At 29.1% G+C, this 16,055-nt stretch overlaps 1 protein-coding gene across 1 annotated transcript in view; it reads right to left on the bottom strand.

Moving 5' to 3' along the window:
• The window catches only part of LOC136984279 (insulin-like peptide receptor), a 73,368-nt gene that overhangs the window by 17,685 nt on the left and 39,628 nt on the right, over positions 1-16,055 (bottom strand). The window contains exons 10-15 of the mRNA XM_067281195.1: positions 11,383-11,436; positions 6,461-6,627; positions 1,723-1,893; positions 1,450-1,645; positions 1,125-1,341; positions 973-1,051 (exon numbers count right to left, since the gene is read on the bottom strand). Of these exons, the coding sequence (XP_067137296.1) occupies positions 973-1,051; positions 1,125-1,341; positions 1,450-1,645; positions 1,723-1,893; positions 6,461-6,627; positions 11,383-11,436 (884 nt within the window). The remainder of the gene's footprint in view (positions 1-972; positions 1,052-1,124; positions 1,342-1,449; positions 1,646-1,722; positions 1,894-6,460; positions 6,628-11,382; positions 11,437-16,055) is intronic.

The raw sequence follows: 16,055 nt of genomic DNA, 5'->3' as shown, positions 1-16,055 counted from the left end.
TATATACTATTTTATTAATCTCATTCTTTTATTTGGTTTTGATACTCAGACATTTTGTTATCAATCCAGAGAGGTTTGAGTCTTTGTCAAGTTTATAATAATATATATATATTATTATAAACTTGGCAAAGACTCAAACCTCTCTGGATTAATATATATATATATATAGATTGATTACAATTCTAATGTTCTACTAATGTATAACTTATTAATATATATAAATGGTATAATATTCAGTTTTCATTCTTTAAATTTGATGACAAATGAAACAAAAGTTAATGTTCATTCATTTCAATAGATTATTGTAGAATTTCATTAAATTTTGAATTAATATAAATAGGATACTCAAATATTCATCTTGTCTTTATAAACGAAAAACTTTAGTAAAATTCCACATTTATGAAATTCAATATGTAGAAGTTTTTCTAATAAAATTTTTATTGTAAATCTTTAGAATTTATAGAATCATTGTAAAATGAGAAATATTTCCACATATTTTGTTTTTAAAAATATATTTTTATTGTTATTACTTGATTGTTTACAATTGTGAAATAGAATTTCATTAATAATTATAATATTTAAACAACAACAAAATTATGTGGAAAACTCTTGTAATTGTTTCATTAAAAAATTTGTTTTTTTTAATATAGTTTTTAAATAATTGATAATACTTGAATTATAATCAAAAATAAAATTACATGAGTGTTGAATGTATCAAAAAATTTTAAAATTCCTTTAGTCTGTTGTTGCTTTCTTTTTTTGAAGAGTATTAAAGAGTATACTGTGCATAATATATTAACTAATTTTTAAATGAGTAATGATTTTAGTGTAATAATTTTTTAATCCAAAGCCACAAATTCAAAAAAATTTTATTAGAATTTTGGATTAAAATCAATAGATAAAATTAATATTTGTCGATTTTAAAAACTAACATTTTTGTTCATATTCTTGATTAGTTTTTTTTATACTTACCATGGCTTAAAGTACGAACAGTGGTGATTGCATTAACACTGCATGTAGAATTACGCTCATCGCCATGGCAGGCTTTAACCTATAAAAGTAATAAAAAATAATTATTAATAAAATTTAACTGGTTTATTTAGCTAAAAGAAATTTATACTTACTTTAATGATGTATTCTGTAAAGTGACGAAGATGTCTAATTGTAAGTGTTGTTTTTCCTTGAACAGTGTAATTATATTTAATAGGAATTCTTGCTGTATCATTTACAGAACCTTCTTTATCTATTACAGAATAATTAGATGTGAAAGTTTCACTATCATAGAATGTTGTTGTAGGCAAATCAGGAAAATTAGCAGAACGTTTAACACGTGAAACATTACTAAGAAAGGAAATTAATATACATGTTTATTAATTAATGTTTAATGTATGACAATAATTACAATAAACAAACGAATACAGATAATACATTAAATTCTCTAAAACTCACTTTATTTTGACATAAACTATATTCTGCAGATAATCATCAAAATATATCTGATTCTCAACATCTTGATCAGGAGTACAAGAACAGCATGTTCCATTCGAAGTACTATTTACTTCATTATTGTTGACTGTTGTAATTTCTCTTAATGAATCTTTATCAGTTTTACCATGCTTCCTTTTAACAAGAGACAGACTAGGAGCTAATTTTAAAATATATGTTTTTAATATTAAAACAAAAAGTTCTATTAAGAATTACACTGCATTTAAAAAAACTTACATTCAAAACAATAATTATACTGATTTATAAAATCAATTGGATCAAAATCTTGTTGAATTTCAATCATATAAAATGTTACATTCCCATTTGGATGTTTTGGTGGTTGCCAAGTAACTATAACTGCACCATCATCTTTTGTTTGAGCTTGAACCATGAGAGGTCGGCTTGGAGCTATAATTACAAATTTATAGAAATATTAAAATAACTGTATATAGTTAACTATTGAGAGTAACTAATAAAAGTTTTTCTAACTACATTAGATGTTAACTAGGGTTTCTCAAACAGGATCCTGGTTGTTTTTTTAACCCAGGAAATATCCTGGGAAATTTTTCTTATCCCAGAAAATCCCACAAATTTCTTAAAAATTCACTTTCTTATTTTGTGTTAAGGTTGAGAAAATTTTTCAAATAGAAGCATAATTAACTCATAAACTATCAGAATACATTTGTATCTATTAATTTTAAATTTACTTATTAGTATTTTAAATTTTTGCTCATTATGGCATGTCACAAATGGTCAATAATCAATATGTAGCTTATTTGTGGCAGGACTCTAAAAATTCTTTATTTGTCAGAACCAGTAATGTCTGGAATATTTGTGGTTATGCTGTATTAATTTTTAACCATGCCCAGTAGCTTCAATAACTGCATAGCTGTAATGCCAGGTTGTGCAAATTAGGCAAGGATTATGAAGTGTGCAAGTATGAAATTTTTCTTCATAAACCTGTTTATTAAAGACAATGAACTGCCGAATTATTGGGTTATAAGCTTAATGTTTCTATTAAAGCAGTTGAGGTAGACAAATCAAGAATACTAGAGAGCAAAAGAAATACTACAATCTTGAAAATGAACTAGAAATCTTCCAGGCTACAGGTGAAAATCACATAATGTGTCTTCTCTTGAATGCATTAAAAACAATTCCACCCACATCAATTGAATCGAAAAGGGCATTCTCGGTAGCAAGACTTTTCATTACTAAAATAATTATTAGATTGAGTGATCGGAGTACTGACAATCTTTGCTTTTTAAAATCTTATAAAAATTTACAATAATACTTTGTATTATGTTTTATTTAAAAAATGGAAATTACCTATTCATTAGAAGTTTGATCTGAGTTCATATTTTTTAAATTTTTAACTCAATTCAAAGCATTTTTTGTTGTTGTTGTTGTATGCAGTTTCCAGCAAACTTTAATAATTTTTTTTCTATTTGTGAACATTTCTACATAATTCAAAGGTAATTTTTAATATATATCTTACACAGCATTATTAATATGATTTTGTAGGTTACAGCATATTAAATTACTTTAAAAAATGAAAAATAATTATATCATTTGATTTCAAGATATTTTGTATATCTTAAAAATAATTAATTCTATCCCAGGATTTTCCGGGATCCCAGGAAATAGTTCACTTTTATCCCGGAATCCTGGGGACAAGAAAAACACTGGGAAATGAGAAACCCTAATGTTAACATCAGATCCACAAAGAAAAGTGAAATGAAGATAAGAAATGATCTGAGAAAATAAACCTAAAACAATCTGAGAAATAAGCACAAGAAATCTTGTGCTTATTTCTCAGATTGTTTTAGGTTTATTTCTATTAATTAAAATTGAAGTAGACATAAAATGATATAGACTCAAGACTGAATTCTATGATTGAATGACAAAGCTGGATTAACATTTGGGCTAGAACTTGGCAAATTAATTTCATAGATACTGTGTAATTTGAACTAAAGGGAGACAGTTAAGCTGCAATCTTGTATTAAATTAAATAATTATATTAATTTTTGAATTAAATTAAATAATTTAGACTGTTCTGGAAAAAAAGATCAATCTGGAATGGAACTTGAATCCACAATCTATGCTATCCAGTTATCTGTCAATCTTTGCTACTAGACCAGGGATGGCGAACCTGTGGCACGAAAGAGAAATCATCTGGCACACATTGTATCATATGATTTCTGTCTTTTTCAATCATCCTTTCTGTTTATCACCTGATCATTTTTTTTGTTTCAATCAGACTTTTTACATTTATTGGAATTAAAGGGTATTTGTTTAATTTCTTTAAATATCATTATTCGAAGTCTAAAACATTGGCATGCATTAACATCTTGAAAGCTAAGTATGCTTACAATATGGCATGCAGACTCAAAAAGGTTCACCATCCCTGTACTAGACTAATTAAGAGAGAACCATACAGGTCACTTACTGTACCAACTAGGAATGATTTTGTACCCAACGCTCTCTTTAGTCCAAATTATGTAATATTTATGATATGAATTAGCCAAGTTCTAACTCAATAGTTAATCCAACCCTATCTATCATTAATCATTTGATATATATATATACACATACATACAGTAGAGAGTCGCTAATCCGAACCCCGGTTATCCGAACGATTTTCAATCAGACTGTGTTGTGCTGAATCAAACTTTTTTTTGATACTAGATTTACTTCTAAAGTATAATTTTTATGTTTTTATATTTTTCAATATATTTATTTTGTTTGTACAAAATAAAGAAATAATTTTTAACGATACGATAGCCTCGATTATTATTATAAAAATTTTTGTTAGGCTTAAAATCGACGAAAATTCAACACGAAGCGACACGCAATGGAGAAAAATTTGAACATCAGACAGGTTAATATATTTTTTTGTACATAATCGGTTATCCGAACAAATCACATGTCTGAACAACCCGTCCCCAACAGATTCAGATTAACGACTCTCTACTGTATATAAATTAATTTGCAGAAAAGTTTTAAATAAAATTAATTATTAATCTTAAATAAAACAATTAATTAAATAATTTTAGACAAAAAAAAAGATAAAGCACACAATTTTAATATATAAACATCATTTATTATTAAACAGTTAACATTTAAATTAAAACAAAAAATGTTAAAAAACAAGAAAAATTGAAATAAAAATGTATGCAGACATATCTTTACTTTGATAAACTTAATAGGTTCCATTTGAAATTTTAAGGGCATATTAGAACAAAATTCATTTATGAACCTATTCAATTTAACTTATTTCAAATTTAAACTATTGTATCAATAAAAAAATAATTCTCTACTTTTTATGTTTTTTAAATACAAATACAAAGAAATGACAAAATACATTCCAGTTAAACATTAAAGAAAAAAAGTTTTTTGATAATATTTATATAATTTTATTCATTTTATGAAACAATTAAAATTTCAGATTGAAATATATTTGTATAAACACAATATGCTAATCAATTTTTAACAATAAAATACAAAAATTTAGAATATTTTTTAAAATTTAAATTTAAATAAACATATATTCATATTTATTGTGGGTATATATTCAATATTAACTGAATAATATATGTTGAAATTTTTTTGACAGGAAATTATTTTGGCAAATACCAAAACATGTTTTGGAGTTTTAAATACAGAAAAAGTTCAATTATCTGAATGCTAATCATCCAAACCAGGCAATCTCTCTCCCATACAAGAAAGTTCCTGACAGTTACTCCAGAATGTAGATGGGACTCCTATGTCACCAAATCTGTAAGCAAAGTGCAAAAAACAAAGAAGTCTCCAGAAAAACATCAGCAATACACAACAAAAAAATGAGAAATATAAAAAGAGACCAAGTTGTCCAGAGAGACTTTTTGGCTGAAGACCTTTCACAAGTTTTGTGAATATTTTGGCAGTTTTATTTTTTTTTTACTTTTGGAGTTGCTCATGACATTATCATCCAAAAGGAAGCATAAAGTGCTGATGATCAAAATGAGAAATTAATGATCATACATACTTGTTTCAATTGATCACTGGAGCTGAAAATTGTGATGAATAAATGCTTATGAATGGCTGGTGAGTGACACAGATATTAATGATGGTTTTCAAGTCTTAACTGACCATGAGATTATAGCATATGAGAATTAAACTAGTGAACCTGTCAAAAATAAAATAAAAAGGACAATGAGCATGAACAAAGCAAATTGGATCTGATGCATGCCGAGGCATTTGCTCCATTAGAGACAGCAATGATATGCTATGAACAGCAACCAGAGTCTTCTAATACTCAACTACTATTCCTCAAACAGATCAAGAATCTAGTAACAAAGAAATGAAGTGCTTCCTTTGTGCAAGAAAAATAAAGAATTAATTTCTTTCAATATATATAAAATATTGTTTTATAACATTTGTTTGTGATTTTTATTTTATTATCCTGATGCAATACAGTCGAGTAAATATTTTCTAGAATATATACGTTTACTTTTCCAAATTTTTCATTTATCTAAATCATCTCCTGTCCCAATTAAGTTAATTTGGTTGGTTGGTTTTAGGAGTTGTTTTGGTACAAGGGCCTAGGTAGGCCAAAAAGTACCATCAATTAGTTCAAATTATCAGCATTCTACCACAATATGCAATACAAATTTATTTGCATTTCAAAATTTAAAATAAAAAAAGTTTTTCAAGTCTAAAAATGTTCAAATTTAGTTAATATAAGTAATAATTTTATCTAGAAACAATTTATCATATATATATAAATTAAAAATTTCTCTTAACAATTAATAATGTTTAAATATGATTTTAATTAGATTTTGTTGCTTTTCATATTCATAAATCCTTCCTAATTATTAATTCTATAAAATATAAAAACTAAATAAAAACATAATTCTTTAATAAGATTTAAAATATTTAATATATAAATAATGAAACAAAGAATTATAATTAATAATAAGTTCTAACGATCACTTACTTCCTGGCAAAGTACGAAAATACAACACTGGACTTTGAGCCGATTCGTTACTTGAAGCAACAGTAAGTGTTCGAATATAAAAAGCATACTGTGTGTAGGGTTTCAAATAAGTAATGACACTAGTTATTGTATTTCCTTGTCCTAATTCAACATCATTCACTGTCCACCTAAAATCAGAAATAAAAATACAATATAGCTAAATATATAATATTTTGATTTATTAGTGTACTTATGTCCACTATTTAATAAGATGTTGATCCCCTCTTTCCACCAAAACAATCTGCACTTGGCAGACAGATTCTATGAGATCTTGATAGATGTCTACTGGGAGCTGAAACTAATACGTTACCAGAAGAGCCTTCACAGTTCTTTCATACTATGTGGTTGAGATGATGTATCATGAACCCTTTTCTCAAACTCAAACCACAATTGGAGGCCATGATAATAGACAGAACTCATGTTCTATGAACCATTCTCTGACAATTCTAGCTATATAACATGGAGTTTTGTCTTGCTAATAAAAGAAATCTACATTAGGGAACACTTCCATGAAGCATACTTAATCTGCAACAATGTTCAGGTAGACGATACCTATCAGTATTTCATTCAGAGATGATAGCTGCAAGTGATCCCAAAAAAACATTGCCCTGCCCAGACCATTTCTCTGCCTCTTGTATCCATCCCTCAGTATACCCAGGTGACAAGATCTCAAGGTAAATGTTGCACAAGTGCCTAATCATCCACATGGTATAACATAAATCATGATTCATTGGACCATATAACATTCCTCTGTTTATCAATAGTCAAATTATGATATTGACATGCTGTTAAAACTAAGTTTAAATATTGTATTGGACACTAGATGGCACCTTGTAACACCTTTGTACATAAATCTCCATTTTGTAGAATAAAACTCTCTTTTGTTGTTTGGATTCTGGTGTGTGGATGTTTTATTGTTTTTTTAATTTAACCACGCTCTACTAACACTTTCATCAGGTTATGGGCCCAGGTATAAAGGCTTAAAATAATTAATTGTTTCTTCTCAAAATAATTTTATAAGAAGAAGTGTGTTAAAGTATTTGAAACCAACTTACTAAAATTTAAGTCAGTTTTATGTTCACCAGATAACTACTGTGTGAAACACAAAAGGAAACACAAGGTCTGTTGAGAAGCTGAAGTATTCAACAATATTAGGAAATATCAACAATATTAGGAAATATCAACAATTTTCTGAGATAATCCTTTCTAATTTTACTAAAATGAGGGTTATGATATTGCCAAATACTGTACCAATAAATTTTGAAAAATTAAGAGGAAGAGAGAATTTCAACGAGTGGAAAGTAACAGTTTCATACCACTTAGATGAAGGAATTTGCTTAAAACCTGCACTTCACCTGGTTCAGAATTAGATTTACTGAAAGACAAAAGAGTTAGATCTGCACTTATTAGTAGTTAGTAGTTATATTATCAAAGAAATACAAGACTGTAAAAATGCTGTTGAAATGTGGAATAGGCTTTCCAAATTGAATGAAAATAACAATCCAAATAGATTTATATTGCTAAATCAAGAAATGTTTTCTATAGCATTAGAAAATTGCAGAGACATGAGTGATTATTTGAGAAAAAAATGAAAATCTTAGGCAGAAAAACGTGCATAATCCTCCCAAACTATCCAGATCAAGCTGTTTCAGCCAATATCCTAACTAATTTACCACCATACTTTCGTCCATTAACAATGGCATTAGAACAGAGCATAACCAAGCTATCTACAAATTTAGCCTGCAAAAAGTTGTTAGGTGAATATAAGAAAATTCCACAACACAATAAGGCTTTTCCAGTAAAATCTGATCCTAAAAAATTTAAGGAAACTTGCCAAACTTGTGGCAAATATGGTCATAAAGCTAACAACTGTAAAATAAAGAAACATGATTGACCTTTCAAAAGGCAAAATAATGGAAAAACTCCAAGTGATCAAAGTAATAAAAAGGAAGCATTAATGAATGTGTTACTCACAGATAGTACAGCTCATAATCAATCAGAGAAAGAACATATTGAATGGATCTTAGACACTGGTGCTAATAGGCATATGACATTCAACAAAGATTAACTAGACAATTATCATATCTTGCCCTCAAATATTAAAACTGGAGGAAAAATATTAGTCTGTGAAGGTAACATCATGTTGTCCACACAAAGAAAGGATGATATTGTAGAAATAACCTTTAGTAATGTTCCTGGATTATCAGCCAACTTGATATCCATAAAATAGCTAGCAAATAATTTTAATATTAAAGCTATATTTGATAAGGACCATTGTGAGCTACTTAATAAGAGAACTAATCATCTCAGCAAGAGGAACATCCATTGGAAATGATTTATATAAGTTAGACATGGCACATAAAGATACAGAATTATTATCAAGCAAATATTCAATCTGTCGAACTTTGGCACAAGAGATCAGCCCATATTAGTTTTGAAGGATTAAACAGGCTAAAACCAATAGAAAAAGACTTAGAATTCAAAAGTATTCTCGATACATGTGTGCACTGTGTAGAAGGAAAGCATATTCATAAACCATTTCCAAAGGGAAAATCATACAGTCACCAAAATTCTACAATTGATACATTCTGACCTATGCAGACCATTAGAAACAGCTTCAATTGGTGGTTCACAATACATACTTAGTTTAATAGATGATAAAAGCCAAATGACATTATGTACTTTTTAGAACACCAGTGCAAAGAATTTACCTGATAAAAGAACTTTAAACAATTTGTTGAAAATCAGACACAAAAGAAAATCAAAATTTCCAAACAGATGCACTGAATATATCAATAATGACAATGAATTACTTAGAAAGCTGTGGCATCCAACATCAGCTATCAACTGATTACACCTCCACAACAAAATGGTATAGCCAAATGTTCAAACTGAAGATGTAGTTTCATTATTGTAAACACTTACAATAATGAAACTACATTGATATACAGTAGAGAGTCATTAATCGGAACCCCGGTAATCGGAATCGCCGGTAATCGGAACGATTTTCAGTCGGACTGTGTCATGCTGAATCGAACGTTTTTGATACTAGATTTACTTCTAAAGTATAATTTTCATGTTTTTATATTCTTCAATATATTTATTTTGTTTGTACAAAATGAAGAAATAATTTTTAACGATACAATAGCCTCGATTATTATTATAAAAATTTTCGTTAGGCTTAAAATCGACGAAAATTCAACACGAAGCAACACGCAACAGAGAAAAATTTGAACATCGGACAGGTTAATGTATTTTTTCGTACATAATCGGTAATCAGAACAAATCACTAATCTGAACAACCCCAGTCCTCAATTGATTCTGATTAACGACTCTCTACTGTATTAAAGCTTGTTTGGAGTTAAGAGGGAGTGGGCTGTGGATGGTTGGAGAAGACTCCCACAGCATTTTTGTAGGACAGAATATTCATGCCCAATTTTTAGCAAATACATTGCACAGTATAGAACTCTTTACTTAACATACATACATAATAAGTTAAGAGAGCGTTAGTGATGTTTTGGGGTAAAGACTGCTACAATATTTTTTCTTGAGTGTCAAAGAATATACATGCCAAATTTGATGTTGATACATTAAACAGTATACAAACATTTATCTAATATATATACATACATATTTTGAATTTTATATGAGGCTGATCAAGAAAGACAGAGTTTTTTTCCCTCAGTTAATGTTTATTGTTGGTCAACATGTACGTACATGGTCTTTTTAAAAATAGTTCCCATTTTGTGCATATATTTTTACCAGTCTTCAAATTTGTGGTGGAAGCTGTTTTTGAATAACCCTTTCAGAATTGCCTCTAATTGTTTTAGAACAATACCAGAGTTTAGATATTAGGGCCCACACAGCTGTGTTTTGAGCAGGAAACAAAAAAGTCATAGGGAGCAAGATCAGTGCTGTAAGGCTGATATGGAATACAAGAGATTTTTAGGACCAAATATTCCATCATAATAACTGCCATATAGGACTGTGCATTATCACAGTGGATTTGCTATCCATGCAGTGGTAGGCAATGTCTTTTCTTTGCAATATGTTGCTTGAGAGCATCAAAAACTGATATGCAATATTGTCAAGTAATAGTATAAAACATCCTGGAATTTATTTTAAGGTTCTGTTCGTTGCTATTTTTATGATATATTCCAAGCTTGCAGAGTTTGAGAAGTAATAGTAGTGTTTGACAGCACTGCATGCAGTTACTCCATACCAAGATGATAAATCACCCTGTACCTGTGCCTCCTGTAAGATTTCTAGAGGCAAATTTTCAGAAGCTCTTCTATTTGATGCCATTGCTAGTGATTGTAATATCATCTCATGATGAAATTTGATCTATATATGTAAAAGGATACTTATCATTGGTAGTTTTGATTTGTATGAAAATCAGTTTCAGTCTTTCTTGAACAGCCCTTGTACTATGTGTATGTATGTGTATATAATATATATATATATATATATATATATATATATATATTACAGAATCTTTGATGGAATTGTGCTTATCATATTTTATAATTAAATGAATTCTGATGAAATATTTCAGACAGAAAAATCAAAAATATTGTATTTTATCTTTAAAAAGATCAATTATTATTTATTGTCAATAATTATAATTGTTTTTCTACTAACTGATTAATCAGTAAAACATCATCTATCAATGCATTTCTATTTAAAAAATTTTAAAATTTTTTATCAAAATATTGATAGCAGAAAGATTTATGTTAGTCTTATTAAAAACTGTTAATGTTTTCCATGTTTTTGAATCAAGTATTTTAATAAATCAACAACTACAAAATCTATAACAATAGAAATATTTCAAAAACTTTGTATTATTCAGAAACTTAAAACAGATTAGAATATCATTAACTTACCCATCACCTCCACAGGCATCACGACCTTCATAAATGGTAACATTTTTGACAGGGCTGAAAAAAAATATAAAAATATTTAGATTCCAAAAAATACTTAAATATGAAAAATATTCATGTTAGATTTTCCTGAATAATGTTTCAAATTTAAAAATGTTTAACTTTTAAGTTGAAACTAAGCATCTAAGCATTAAAACAAGAATTCATTACATTCATTACACAAATAAGCTAACAAAATTGAGAAGTCAGAACTTTTATATAAAAGGCATTTTTGAAACTTCTATTCATTTCATGTCTTCATATTATAATTCAGAATAAATTATAATATGAAGTTAATAATGGAAATAGAAAAAATGACACAAATGCATTTAGCATTTTTCAGATTTAATATTTCAATATTAAACATTTATCATTATAAAAAAATTATAACATTGTGTTTGTTTATAAATTTTATTAATTCCTTCTGAGCATAAAAAAATTTTAAAACTTTTTTATTAAAGACAGTTAGTGCAGCAGAACCTGTACTAATGACAAAGTTTTTGAAATCAAATAATGAAAGTATTTGCAATTACAATTAAAGCTTGTTTTAGAATAAACAAATAGGAAAGAATAATATTCTCATATTAATATTCTGAATTTTTAAAAATTTTGAAAATTACATGCTGACTTATATTTATTTTTATAATTAAAAGTATTTTGTTTGGATATTTATATTCTTAAAGAGTTTATATAACAAAAAAAAAAAAACATATTGGAATAGACTTCTGCAGCCATGACTAATCAGGTGAGTAACAGCATAACTTAAAATAAAAAAGAAATTCTCTTGAAACTATTCTGTTCCAGAACTTTCTAAAAAGAAAATGCCATTCTTACATTTGTTTTGTTATGAATTATAATATTTTGCAGTTAAAAGTTTAATTTTTATTTATTTTGTCAATTCTGCTTAATGAAGATTGTTTTTCTCAAGAGAGTCATCTAATAACTCTACTGTGACAATATATTAATAGATTTTTTTAAATTCATTTGGCAAGAAAAAACAATTTTTCCTGCATCACTCATTTTGATATTTTTATAGAGTAATACAGGAAAAATTACTTAAGTTTCTTGACTGAAAATGTACTCATTCAATAAAATATATGACAACACTTATTATAATCTATTGAAATGAATATTCCATATCCTTTGCACTCCATGCAACTTCTATCAATAAGATATAACATTTGTCATTGTTCAACATTAAGCAAAATTTTATTTATTCTTGTTGGGAGACATCTAAAAACAAAGAAATATAAGTACTGTATATTTGTTTGTACATACATATAAGAAGCATCTATATTTGTAATTTTCTCAATAACAAAAAATAAAATTTTTTTAACATTGCCGCAGCTTTTGGTTAGTTCATGATTGTTGCAACATGTAAGTTCTGTGTTTATATATACAGGATGTAACTTTATGACTTAAAAATTAAATACTGACTCATCATTCACATAAGACCATGAATAACATTTATGTTCAAGGAAATTCATCCAGCATAATATATGTATAGCAACACTTACAATTTCTTCCCAATTTGCCCTCAATCTAAACATATGTTGAGTGCAAAATTATTCAAAATCATCATAGAGATTCTCAATAAAATAAATCTTGTTGATTTTGATAAACATTATTTACATTTGTGTATTTTAAATGGCTATGATTCCTTTAATGTGTAATGTTATTTATTGGTTTTCATTGCTATTATCAGAGAGAGAGCGAGAGGGGGGGGGAAGAAATCCAAATGAAATAGTCAGTAAAAGATGCTGAATGAAAGGATTAGAATTAAAATAACATATTTAAAAAAATAAAAAATTTTTTTTTATAATTTAATAAACTACAATATGAAATATGTCTATAATCTGCACAGCAAATAATCTACAGGTACAGTTTTTCATTGATTAAAAATGTTTATTGTCATATAATTTGCACAAGTACATGCCACACTTCATTTGCTTTCTTGGCATATCAACAATGAAATGATGTTTGTAAGGAGAATTAATTTTTTAAAAAGAAGTATTCTCAAATCTAGGAAAGAAATTAAACAATTTATTTTAAAGTAGTACGATGAAAGTTAATCCAGAATAATAAAATATTAAATGTAATATTGTAATGGGTGGTAAATGCACTCTATATATCAATAACTTTAATGTTTACTCATGTTCAACTTCAACTCAGATTTGCACCATTAGTTTTCAAAAATCAAAAATGAAATTTTCTGTTGAGCTGCTTAGTTTACAATTATCATTCTATTCAACTGTCATTCTATCAAATTATAATAAACTAAATATATAAAAATAAAATCAATTTCACATGAAAGTTTATAATACTCCATGATGATTTTTGATTCCTTTAAATCCATGAATGTCTTTCTTATATTTTTGAAAATCTTTGTACTAATAAAAATATTATAATTAAATCACACCTGGAATTTTTTGAATCAATTACTTGAACAAACTTTCCCTATAATAACAGTAAAGATAATCTTGTCTTGTTGTGAAGACTCAGTCTTATCAGTCAAGGGCCAGGATCAGACAATTATCATTATGTAAGTTAAAACATCTTAGCACAAAGCATATTTTAAACAAAGATCAATTTGGAAATGTTTACTAGAGAACTGATGGATATGTAAATATTACCATATTCCATTCATAAGTAGAAGTGAGTGAGTCCATCATCAGAATCTTTGTTTTTTGTGTCTAACTGATGTAAATAGCAACAAACATCCTGTCACATTTTATCATATTAAAAAGACTTCTTAAGATAACAAAAAGTAAAGTTATTTTAGAGAGACGTTTTTGTAGCTGTAGAAAAATTGTGAGATTTTACATAGTGATTTTTTTTTATTTTTATTTTTTATCATCATTTCCCCTCTTCGGGGATCAGTCATCCTTGTTCCGCCAGTGGCACCACAAGGATAATGCTTCATTTAAATAACTTACTTAGATCAAACATACATTTTACAAACATAGAAATAAATAACACATAGAGTAATCACAAAGTTCTTATCTAACTTATATAAAAAATGCCGATTGCCTATCGGCTGCTAGGCTGGGGAATTAACTTGTCTCCCCTCCTGTACAATAAGATCTTTCTCACAAAGGACCGGAGTTCCTTGGCCAGGCTTCTATCCCGAATAAGGTGATAAAGTTCCAGAGTAGGGTATCTTGTGTTTTGTTCATGGAGTAGTTGTAACTCCAGCCTTTCCTTGGCATATTTATTACAGCATAGGAGTAAATGATTAAGGTCTTGAGTCTCCTCTCCGCAGTCACAGACTGCAGTACTTCTTCTTCCAAAACGTTTCAGGTACTCTTTACTACTACAGTGTCCAGAATAAAGTTGACTTGTTATAAAGTTGACTTTAAGCCAATGTAAGTCTCTAGTACGTTCCTCAACACTCGGCAAGAGCCAGAACATATGTCTGCCCTTGCAGGAATAGCTCCATCTCTCTTGCCATTCTGCATTAGTTTCCTCTCTAATTAGTCTCTTGATTCCCGATATAAGGATCTTGCCATGAGTCACCACCGTTAAGTTTGCAGCCTCCTTGGCCAGGAGGTCTGCACGTTCGTTTCCATCCACTCCACTATGAGCTTTGACCCATTGTACTTTAATGTGCACTGCACTTTCATTTATCATGTTTTTAATGTGTAGAGCCATCATATTTGTGTCCACAAATTGTTGTAAAGCACTGATAGTGGACCTGCTGTCCGAGTTTAGTATTACTTGGCTCGTTATCCCAGTTGAAATCACCCATTCAATAGCTTGATCAATAGCAAACAGTTCTGCCTGGTATACTGTACAGTAATCTTGCAATCTGTACTTTTCTGCGTGGATCTCTTCACCGTTGTGCACTGCCGAAAAGCCTGCACCGACGTGCTCATCCACCTTTGAGCTGTCTGTATATATTTCTATTTCTCCTCTTTCGTCATTCTGAGCTATTTCTACCGCTTTGCATTCATATGGTCTAGGCAACATTATTGAAGTGGGTTTCAAATCAATTTCACTCTCTGCATACTCTCTTTCACCTATTCGTATGCTGTATCCCTTTCTACAATAGTAGAGGGCAGCCTTCTCTCGTAAGATCAAGTCCATTGGTGGGGTCCCAGCTATTACCAGGAGTGCATCTATAGATGTTGTGCGAAATGCTCTCGTAATCCGTAAGAGCGCACATCTTTGTGCACTGTATAATTTCTTTCTTATTATTTCTTTCTCAGCTGCCGAATGCCAGGCAGCGGCTGCATATGTCAGCCGTGGTATAAGAGCTCCTTGATATATTATTTCTATGGCCTCTCTGTCTAGGCCCCAAGTCGCTTTGGCAACCCTCGCAAGGGCATTAAACATGTTGATGCATTTATCTTTGGTCAATACTGTGTGAGGGAGCCAAGTCAGCCGATTTCACAACTCCCAAATATCGGATTTGTTTCTCTACCTTGATACTATCTTGTCCCATTTTTATCATGGGGCGTCTCTTAGAGAGATCCGGTGTACGACCTTTGGTAAAGATTATGGCACTGGTCTTTCTCGCATTAAAGGAGAGTTTAAGTTGCTTGCCTATGTTCGTGATCTTGCCAAGCACATGTGTTCCAATGTTTTCAAGTTCCCTGCGGGAATCCGCACCGTAAATTACTATTGTGTCATCAGTA

This window comes from Centruroides vittatus, unplaced genomic scaffold (genome assembly GCF_030686945.1).
Source record: "Centruroides vittatus isolate TY-2023 unplaced genomic scaffold, ASM3068694v2 contig_911, whole genome shotgun sequence".
NCBI lineage: Eukaryota > Metazoa > Arthropoda > Arachnida > Scorpiones > Buthidae > Centruroides > Centruroides vittatus.
Note: the sequence above shows the minus strand (reverse complement) of the source record. Positions and strands in the feature narration are given on the sequence as shown.